The sequence below is a fragment of the Amblyomma mixtum genome, chromosome 7 (genome assembly GCF_055824585.1).
Source record: "Amblyomma mixtum isolate Tamu chromosome 7, ASM5582458v1, whole genome shotgun sequence".
Taxonomy (NCBI): domain Eukaryota; kingdom Metazoa; phylum Arthropoda; class Arachnida; order Ixodida; family Ixodidae; genus Amblyomma; species Amblyomma mixtum.
This window is the reverse complement of record NC_143018.1, coordinates 43844100-43854896: the sequence shown is the minus strand read 5'-3', so window position 1 is coordinate 43854896 and position 10797 is coordinate 43844100. Positions and strand designations below refer to the sequence as shown.

The following is a 10797-nucleotide window of genomic DNA, read 5'->3' as shown; positions in this document are numbered from 1 at the left end:
GGTTACTAGCCAAAGTACAATTGGCCCCATTTGAAATTCTCGCACTGTGACGTCACGAGCATTTCGACCAATTGAAAAGCGTGACATTGGGGGCGGAGATGGTTACGAGGCCGACGACGACGCGAAACCCAGGAACGGACGCCAAAGAGCTGCGCTCTAAAAAAAAGGTCCCTTCTCGCCTGGTCGTTTTCATGGGACGAGTGAGTGTCCATAAAGTACGGAGTCTCACCTGGAAAGTACATTCAGGAGCTGCACCTATGCCCTCCTAGGTAAGTGATGTGAACCACCTTTACTACAGTAAACATATTCAAGCAACCTCTAAACGCAGTGAAACGATGCATCACGTACGTTCCATTACTAAGTGCCTACCCTTGTAGAATACTCATCAGAGCTTGTTTGTATAGGACAACCTTTTGGGTTGCTTGTACTTTATTTTAACATGCAACGTTAAAACAAATAACAGCGGCAACAGCGGCATGCTTTACTTGCTCTCGATTATAATGTGTTTCGGGGCTGGCATTTTTTTGAGACGTAACCCGTGCGACTTCAATGTCAGGCAGCTCGGCGTGCTTCAGAGGTTATTGCATCAGCGGAGGAGTTAACTAAACTTTACGTTCTTTTAAATGAGCCCGCTTTCTTGTCTTCAAACGCAGCCTAGTTCCCTGAGTTCGTTGCACTAATGGCCGGGTCATGCGCATTCGGGTGAGCTGCATTTTACATGCAGCGTCCTTGAATACGGTGTACGTGTTTCTTTTTTTTTCCTCTCAGTTAAAGACAGCATAAGATTAATATGATATGATTGAAACAGCGCAAGGCCGAAGGCCAAAAAAGAGAGCAGAGGAAAGGAGGAAAAGGACAACACAGCGCTGAACTAGCAACTGACATTTATTTAGCACGCTGCGCGTATAAATACATTCAGGCACCAAAATAGAAAACCACGCATAGAGCAATTCATGCACCAGGATCCCTGCAAGCAAACACAAACTAAGAAATGCGATTCAGGAAGCGAAGTTCTTTTTGTGATAAAGACACTGATGCAGCACTTACACATGTATCACCATACTTCTTGATATTCGAAGCCTCGATAATTTCCCGGCAAAGCTGATCTTTGTTCCTAGCAACAACTCGGCAAAAATTAAACTGTGGGGTGCAATCACAATCACGACAATGCATGCTAAGGTTACGAGACTCTTTGTTATCTACATTGTTGCGGTGCTGCCTGAGCCTATCATTTAAGCACTGTCCAGTCTGGCCAATATAAAACCTATTACAAGTGAGAGGAATGGAATACACGACATTTTTTTGACACTTCACAAATTTGCATTCATGGTTTTTGGGGCAATCGGGGTTGTGATTGCACCCCACAGTTTAATTTTTGCCGAGTTGTTGCTAGGAACAAAGATCAGCTTTGCCGGGAAATTATCGAGGCTTCGAATATCAAGAAGTATGGTGATACATGTGTAAGTGCTGCATCAGTGTCTTTATCACAAAAAGAACTTCGCTTCCTGAATCGCATTTCTTAGTTTGTGTTTGCTTGCAGGGATCCTGGTGCATGAATTGCTCTATGCGTGTTTTTCTATTTTGGTGCCTGAATGTATTTATACGCGCAGCGTGCTAAATAAATGTCAGTTGCTAGTTCAGCGCTGTGTTGTCCTTTTCCTCCTTTCCTCTGCTCTCTTTTTTGGCCTTCGGCCTTGCGCTGTTTCAATCATATCATGTACAACCAACTCGCCCATCAGCTCGTGCTTTCAAGCATAAGATTAGTGCTGGTACTATAGCGATGATACCAAAACTTCAGCGAATGTTTTTTTTTATGCTACATAAAGCAAAACGACACGAAAAAGCCCATCAATGCTTCACTCACACATATGCGCAAATATTGGATGGAGGCACCGGGTTCGAATCCAAAGCCAGACAAACCAGCTTTCCTCCATTTATGAAGCTTATGTCCGACGAGCCGGGCTTGGTTTTTGCTTTGTGGCCATATGGATAGAGTTAAAGCAGAAGACAAGTTTCCTCTTCTGTAACTGGTTAGACGCTGCAAATATCCGCAGAACTTATTTCCGTAACACGTGTGTTTCGTTCCAGCAGGATAAGAAAAAAGCGTCTACAAACAACGCGCGGCTTAAAAAAGGAAATTTCAGACTCCACTCTAGGGAATCTAGGGACAACTCGAGATGGTGGAGCAGTGGAGAGGAGAATAGGCGCCGTTTTCCAGCCGTTGCAGTGTGACGGTCCGTTCGCGGCGGGAGCAGCGGTGCTTCCAGAGAGAGAGAAAGGTAGGAGGGGGAAAGGAAAATAAAGAGAGCGAGAGAGACACGAGCGTCGGGGAGAGGAGGAGACCGCGGCGAACACAAACGAAGAATCGGAGAGCGGCGGCAGTTTCGCGCTGGTCCTCGTCGCTCGAAGGTGAGCCGCGGCTCCCAACTGGTTTCGCGAAGCCAGCAGGCGTTGTCGTCGCAAGCGACGCCAAGTCGCCCGCGCGCTCCCGTGTCACGTGCTTCGTGCAACGTTGTTGCATTCGAGTCTTTTTTGTTCGGATGGCGTGCTGTTGATGTGCAATGTCGGCGATTACGTTACCTGACGTGTGACTTCACCGTGTGACACGATGTGATTTACCGAAGCGGAAAAGAATCGCTGCCTTAGCGTCGGCTCAAGGCGTCTTCCTCTCTGCAACGTATACGAGCAACGAACAGCTGAACTTCACGGAATCGCATTTCGATATGATTCCGAACACCCTGTGTAAAGTTCCTGTCGCCGTTCTGTGAATTCCGAAACAAAACATAGAAAGTTTCTTCGGAAATCTTGGCGAGGAGAAACGATGGAACGAAGCGGTGGGTGAAAGGAGCTGAAACTTGGCAATCGGCGAGAGTGTGTTTGTGTGGTGTGTGTTTTGTGACCGAGGTTTTCTTTCGTTGTGCTGTGTGCATTTCCTGGCCGCGGAGGTTCGCATGGAGACGGTTGCGTGAAACGGGAGGTGTCTCTCCATCGGATGAAGCCTTCGCGTTGAAAATGAGGATGAAGAACTTCGTCGGATGCGCTAGATGGACGACGTCCCTCCTCATCGCTGCTCTAGCTGCAGTCGCTTCAGGTACGTTCACACAAATTCTTCTTTGGTGTTCATTCCTTCGGTTTGATGAGTCTCCGTCCGGAGAAGATATATGAAACGCTTGAAGTGACGGTCGTGGAGGATATATCCGAGTCGCAGCGCGTTTATTTTTTTCCGTATAACAAATCGCGTTCCTGTGCTTAGTAAGAACGCTTGTGGCTTTAACTTTTTAGTTATGGTCTTCCTGTATTTGCTCTGTGCTCCTTTGTTTTTAGTTACGCATAAATGCACCGTATACAGCTCACGTCGAAAGCAGTTCCTATACGAATAGAAGGATGCTGCAATAATGAAGGTGCATATGTGTGTTCTAACCTGTGACATTAGCGCAGTTGGTCTAAAGATCGACTCCTTACGCATAGCGTCGCCCATTCCGATTGCGTTTGTTACTGCTACAACGCGTAAACCTACAGTGCCGTGCTCTCGCGTGCTACGCAGACATGACCATTATTCCTTCACTGACGTAACAGCGTGTTGCGTAAAGACCGCTTCCTGCGCGCCCTTCACCCTTCGATAGACCCGAAAAGAAATCGCCCGCACCTAATGGAGCCTGCAGTCTATTGTGATGGAGCTCGGCAGTGCGACCTTACAATGCCGCTCACTCCGCTCACGCGCCCGCCAGCGCGCCTGCTTTCGAACGACGGGGATTCTTGAAGAAAAAGCGGAAGAACTTGGCCACAAACCCAGTCACGGAGGCGGCCCCATAACGACTCCATTCACGTTCAACGGTTTGATTCGGTCTCCATTCGCTGTCTCCTTTCGTGTTCCACGAATCTCGCAAGCAGTGAATTCGAGTCGCTTTTGAACATGGAGATTTTGTGTACTAAAAGTCGACTCTCAAAAATTTCGACTCGAAGGGCAGCGAAAATTTGTTCGAGTTACGTGCAGTTTGATTCAGGGGGAGCCTTTTTTAATATACTTGATGTTACGGGATCGACGCGCCATTTTGAATGATCAGGAAGTTTGGATTAGGCGGGTAATATTTAACGAGATAGTACTGTACAGCGTTTGATACGCGTTCTCGTAAGTGAGGGCCACTTTCGCGGGCACTTTATAAGTTATCGGAGAGATTGACAGCAGCAAAAGCATTAGCTCTCCATTCTCGTTTTCATGCAGACAAAAATAATTGGGTAAATGACAGAATTGTATGTTTCAGGGTCAGCTCTTTTAAAGACAGCTCTCAAAGGCATTGGGGGGGGGGGGGGGGGGGGGGGGGGTTGGACGTTATGCTAAATAAACTTCGGCAGTGTGATAGGCTGAACAGAGACAAAGAAAAAATTGCACGCACTGTTTATTTTGTGCGAAACTCGATCGAAATATGCAATCTTCATCCAAACTTCTGCTGATTGGGGAAGAAAAATTTGGCAGAATTGAGGAAGGTGACATAGGAAAGCCAGGCAACTCGTCGACTGGGGCAAGTTCAGTACCGGTCTAACAATTCATTCACGTCTCGCTCGTGCAATATCAAGGCTCCGGTATTCTTTTTTTACTGCACAGCTCTAGCCCTCCCATTCGGTCACATAAGTACCTCGCTGCATTCCACGAGGCAAATATTAAAACAACAAAGAAAAAACGCGCCACTGTAAGGGCGCGCACTGGAGACGCCCACATATATAGCAAACCGCCTGAAGCTTGTTCGGCGCCCAGTAACCCAGTCAGTGTCTCCGCTCACGCAACGCCCGCCCAGAAAAAAACAACTAAAAATGGGTATGAACAGAACCAATTAGCCGTCGTCTCAGTCTGAATGAACGCACGCGAAGACAAGCAAAACGAACGGCACGCATATAGCCGAATAAAGAAGCGGACCGTATCGTATACCCAATCTTTGCGCGGCTACGGGAATTGCAAGCACCGAACAACCTTGTCCGGAAAACAAAACAAACAAAAAAGCAACGCAAAGAAGCGGGTCTCGCCGAGAGTTTGTTGACGTTCTCTTCCCTCTCTGGACGTCGACGGGTGTGTAAGGAGCTAATGACGACGGCTCAGCCGTGTACACCGCGCGGAGGTGTAGACGGTCAAATAGCGTTGAGGAAGTCATTATGCGGTCCATAGCTCTCAAACGCGGCCGTTATGGTGCGCGAAGATGTGGAGGGGGAGCTGGACAGCCTTACAGGCCTAAATAGCTGAGCGCCATCGCGTACCAAGCTCGGCATCTGGAATGAAAGAAAAGCGCAAAGATGTTCCCAAGAAGCGTTTCGCTTGCGTTGAAATTGTAGTAGTAGTTGTAGTTATAAACCAGGAAGTCAGAGCTGTACTTTTCCTGTTAGTGGCCATCTTAGCGCGCAGTTAGATACGACCGTTATCTCTGGTGAATGAGTGGTTCATTTAAAAAGAAATGGCCGCACTGAGCTTATTCTCCGGTATAGATGCTACAATGCACTGAAGAAGTGGACAGAGAAAGAAATAGGCTTATTACGGGTGGCGATGTGACCAGACGACAAGTGAAGATCTTCAAAGACCGCACAACCCAATGGGCATTGATACTCCCTTCGACGTCCCATGGATGTCCTAAACGTCTGCAAGGCGTTCAAGGCGGTTTCAGTGGCCAGTGGGAAAGGAAGTCTGTGTAGATTTTTGCCCGAGCGAGAAATTTTACATAACAGAGCCATGCTGAACTCAATTTTTTCGACGAAAAAAGTCCACGAAATACACGGTTCAAGTGGAACCGCCACCTCCAAGATTGACCCATAAATTGGCCTCTGCATAATGATGACCTGCATAGGCTAGATTAAGACAAGAATCGAAGCCGGCGCTGGGCAAAAAGCGAACGTATGTTCGCACTGCCGGTGAAAGCATTCCGAGCTGCTGGCGCCAAGTGCGCAGTTTAAGATTCTTTGACAACGGCCTGCTGTCGTAATGCGCGGAGGAAGCGGCCAACGCCAGCCTCAGCCACCCTCTTTTCTAGTCAGAGATGCGGTTAAATAAAGTCGGCGGCTGGTTAACCTTGAACGGGGTTACGCAGCTCGTGGTGCGGACAAACCCATGATGAGATCATCCCGGTGTGTGGACGACAGGCATCGCTGACAGGGCGACGGAATCACGAAATGCGCAGTGGCCTGTACTTAATCCTCGACCTTCGTTGCAAGTTCGTTAGTCGTTCTGCGCCCGATTCTATCTAAAACATCTTGTAAAAGCGAGCTTCAGTTTAAACTATTGACACCTTTTATCAAAGGTTTAGAGCTCGGGGGGAGGGGTGATCTGCTTCTAGGCGGCGCCGTGTGGCTCGATACGCATTCCCAGCATTCCAGATACCTTTAAGATATCAGAGGAACTCCTATTTCCCCCCTTCCGTAAGTTCGGACGTCAAAAAGTGCTTCTAGATCTTCACTACGCGTCTTGGAAGCAACTCCCCTAGCTATAGGCTCTAACCTCTTCAATCGTCTCACGATTGTTTGGTTTGTTCATGCGTAGCAGTGTCTTAAATAGACGTAAACTACATTACGTCAGACATCATGTGATCCACTCCAATGCTTTTAGCGACTGTTTTGAAAGATTTAATGCGAGAGCATGAAGGTGCTCGTGTCGCAGTAAATCCGGCGTCGTCGCCGGCTTCGCTGACCGTGAGCGAAAAATCCACGAAAAATCTCCGGAGAAGTAACTTAGGAGGCAGGTGGGCCTTTCACGTCACGTGACCTTGTGGCCACCAAACTGACCACCGTGGCAGGTGGCAGTTAAATTAACGACTGGTCTTACACGCTTCACCAATGAGAGCGGCTGTCTCAGCAGGGCAATGGCGCATCGCTTAGCCGCCGCGCCAGGACTGGGTTGAGGACTCCCAGCGGTCTATGCATGTATACAGAGAATGACCAATTCCGCATATATTCCGCAAACTGTTAGGTAGCGACGCTATCGAAACTACTGGCTAAAAATTTCGTAGGGTTATCAGTACTGCCAAAACGCCTGGCGAGAACGGCATAGTAATAAACCTTTATGAATATACATTGTGTAATAAAACAGCGCATGGACAAAGGACAAAAAACGGAGAGAAGACACACACGGCGCGGATGTGTGTCTTCTCTCCGTTTTTTGTCCTGTGTCCATGCGCTGTTTTATTACACGATGCATAACCAACTCGCCCAAACTGCCGTTTTGCTACAGTTATGAATATACATATCTGTCTGTCTCTGAGCTTAGCAAAAATCTGTATAGAGAAGATTTATTTGATCTTGTATCCAGGCACAACTCCCTATATCTGCGCTTTTTATACCTTCAGCGAAGGCCGGTGTTCATTATGAACTGAAATGTACAGTGGAGCGAGTGATATTATATCGTCCTGCCTACGATGCGAAATACGACAACAGCTCTCAAGAGCATCTTACGTCCAACGCGTGAGCAGTGACAAGTGAAATCTCCGAGAGAGCGCATCGTGCTTTGCTCGATTACGCAACCTCCGGCAAATGACACGAACGTGACTGCTCCCAATGCATCACGACCGTGCGTGTTCTTGTTTATATTCCGAGAGAATCAGTAATCGGGATCCTAGTTGCATGCCTGTCCCTGTCAAGCGCCCGCATAACAGTCGAGCATTCCATCCTATAGCGAAACCCACAACAACAACCACGATTAAGCAGCGACAACCGGAATGAAATTAATTCGCTTTTCGCGGTCGGTATAGCTTCATCCTGCCAGCCGAGTTCCTTCGGCGTCCGAAAATCAAATCACTGTGTCCTTCGTGTTCTCCGATCAAACGATCGGCTCACATTTGAAATACAAGGCGTGGTTCTTCCACAGGGTTTATGCGGGCACACGTGCGGAAATTAATGCAACTATAACGATAGAAAGGGGAGAGAGAGAGATAGTGAGGAAGTTTGGCCGTCAGAAAGAAACCACACCATGCATGCTGGGAATCTGGAGCAACACCGACGACTGCATCCAGACGTGACCGCGCGCGAGACGCCAGTGCAACCAGAAAGACGTCCGCCACGCTGACGAGACACTTCACGGAGACACGCTTACTCCCTCACCCGTTCTGCGGCAGTCTAGAGCATGCAGGAAGGTTAGCCCGAGGAAGCCGGGGCTGCGGGAAAGGGGAGGGGGTGTCTTTTAGCCTTCCACTTGAGAAGTCGGTGTCGGAAAAGCGGCCCGAGAACAAGGACAGCACTTTAATTCCGCATGCGTGCACAACGACGTTAAAGTGCAGCGCGCGTGCTAGAACTCGCGTGTGTCGTGAGCTGGCTACACACGACCCACTAAGCGGGGCAAGACACCTTGATTGTACACCTCGCGACAGCGTGGAGAGCTCCGTCGTGTTTCGCTGTTCTTCGCATAAATGTGTTCCCTCGATCTCTTCATTTAATTTCCTTTCTTTTAAAACTTATTTCTTCTAGATGGGTGTAGATGCCTGTCTTAACGCCGGTGCTTGACTGATTGCAATGTGCATACCACTTTATAAAGCATCGAAGTCGGTCTTTTTTTATGTTTTGTGGTTCAAGTCAGAGGAATGCGCTTTTCACTAAACATACGCCAAGTCCTCGAATCGAAAGGGAATGACTATTCCATTTGGTTTACCCAAACCAGTGACCTTGCTTAGATAGCTCGAAATGTGTTGGCTTGTCTCAATGTTACTAGTTCTATCTAGTAGCATTGGGTTGTCTCTTGTCCTGTTTCCCGAGAAGGGTGTTCAGAAAACGTGTATTCAAGAAGCCTATGTTACAGAGAACATCTCAGGCCCTAAAAAGTGCAGTTCCCACAGGGAGAGAATTATTTCCATACCTGCAAACGCGTACTGTAGTGTCAAATAAAGACACCAAGTATTAAGTGTTATGACCAAAACTATCTGCAACCACGGAAATGTTGCTTCGGGAAACCACGCTCGACAGCAAGCGACATCAGAGGACGATGACGGCAAATGTCATGAGAGCGACATGCTTTGGATCTGCAGCGGATATCTTTGGCAGGCTATCATTGCACCAGGTGCGCTGTTCGTTGCCGCTAAAACCGAGGTCGCGCTCAAGGAAGTCCGGACGGATGCGCTCTCGGACCTTTCTCCCTCCCTCTCCCATCGCCCTGTCTCTCTCTCTCTCTAAGCGCAGAGCAGAGTGAACATTACCGTATGCGTGCTCGTGGCCCAGAAAGCGTTATGAGCGACGCCGTTTCCTCCCGTTGAGTCAGAGGCGTCTCGCGCGATCGGTTTTCGACCGTTGCGGCTTCGCCGTGTGTGGATAGCGGGCGAAATGCGACAACGCCCAAGCGCGCGAGTGTATGCTCCGAAGCGCGTCAGAGCTGCGCGCATTTAGCTCAAGTTCGTTCGATGTGTGTTCCACTTCTCTTAGGAACCCGTAACCTACATGTCTGTCCTGGCGCCTAAATTCCCGAGGTATCAGCTGTTGTTTGGATGCGCAAAAAGAAAAAAAGCGTGTGGCTGCGAAAGATTTCTGTCTAGAGGACCTCGGTTACTTGTTTTTATTTTTGTTTGTTTTATTTTCACCTGTACCTCGATATCTTCACCCATCGCTCGTGGTGGGCATAAACAGTCGCTACTAAACACTTGGTAATCAAGGCGCATGCATAAATGATCGAACAGGGAGAGCGTTTCTGATTCGGCCAAACAGCGCATTTGCCCGACGTATACGGGCCTGGATTTATTCACCGAGGAAGGTGCACGCAATGGTGAACGCATGACGGCATTATTTATTTGCTGCACATCGAACGCTGTTCCAGCCATTGTTATTGAAGGCCGCTCCTTGCGCGATCACACGCCCATGGCGGACAAAGGTAGAAAAGGGGTCCGGTCCGGGTAGCAGTCATACATCCACGCCTGTCCTAACAGAAACTGGAAGTCGTGACGCGATAAAGTTCGACTTGTTCTAGTACTTCGGAGAGGAGGCTTTGGATCACCACTGCCAATGGATCACTACTCCGCCTTGGGGGATTCCCCTAAACAGTTGAGCGCCAATGACATCACCGCTAATTTGCGCGCATGACATACGAATGTCACTTCATACCAACCAGCACGCGAATGTGCGAAAGCTGTCTCGAAGCTCTGCTCTGTCCGCGCCTGCAATAGGTATACCATCGCACAACCCGATACGTGTCGACTGTGACTCTTCACGGTGTCTGGCAAATAACTCCTCGCAAGCTCTCGGCCAGACATCCGGGCGTTGTAACCGGTTGCTTAAGCCTCAAACTTCGCAAACTTAACCAGGAATTATAAGTCCCCCGTCGCGGTTACGAAAACGCTTCACTGTCGAGGGCGTGTGGCACGTAACGTATTGCCGCAGCGGCACATCTGCCGCCACGCCTGCCACAGAGACCCCATTATTTACGACGGCGACAACGACTCCAACGGCGGCGGCGTACTGCACGGACCACCCCCTAGCCGAGCCACAAGCAGCCAGCTGACACGGGCCGTTCCACACGACCAGCCGGCCATCCTGCTGGAGTCAAGTGCGGCACACACGACGCCAGTGGAAAGAGTGACGAGGACCTGAGAGGGGGAGAGTGAAAGAGTTGAGGGGTGAAGGAGGAAGAAGGCTGTTCCTTGAGGAGTGTGGAGTGGCGCGCGCGCGCTGCTTGACCTTGCGCTACGAGCGTCTGACTCCTCGCTCCCCAGGTCTACGGCGACGACGAGCAGCGCACAACGGCAGCTGTTCTGCTGACGCACAAATGTGGGCCAGCGCTCGGCCGCGCCGCCACGCACTCGCCCAACCGCCGAAGTTTGGACGGCCGAACTGTGGGTGTCACTGAACTGC

General features: G+C 49.3%; 1 protein-coding gene across 4 annotated transcripts in view; it reads left to right on the top strand.

Moving 5' to 3' along the window:
- The first annotated feature begins 1622 nt into the window (after positions 1-1622).
- Positions 1623-10797, top strand: part of LOC149335831 (sushi, von Willebrand factor type A, EGF and pentraxin domain-containing protein 1-like) — a 118487-nt gene continuing 109312 nt past the window's right edge. For 2 of the 4 annotated variants that reach the window (XM_089552394.1, XM_089552395.1), the window contains exon 1: positions 1625-3091. In XM_089552394.1, coding sequence (XP_089408520.1) covers positions 3013-3091 — 79 coding nt within the window. In that variant the 5' untranslated portion in view covers positions 1625-3012. Of the gene's footprint in view, positions 3092-10797 lie in introns of all 4 variants that reach the window. The other 2 variants (XM_089552393.1, XM_089552396.1) reach the window with 2 other exon arrangements.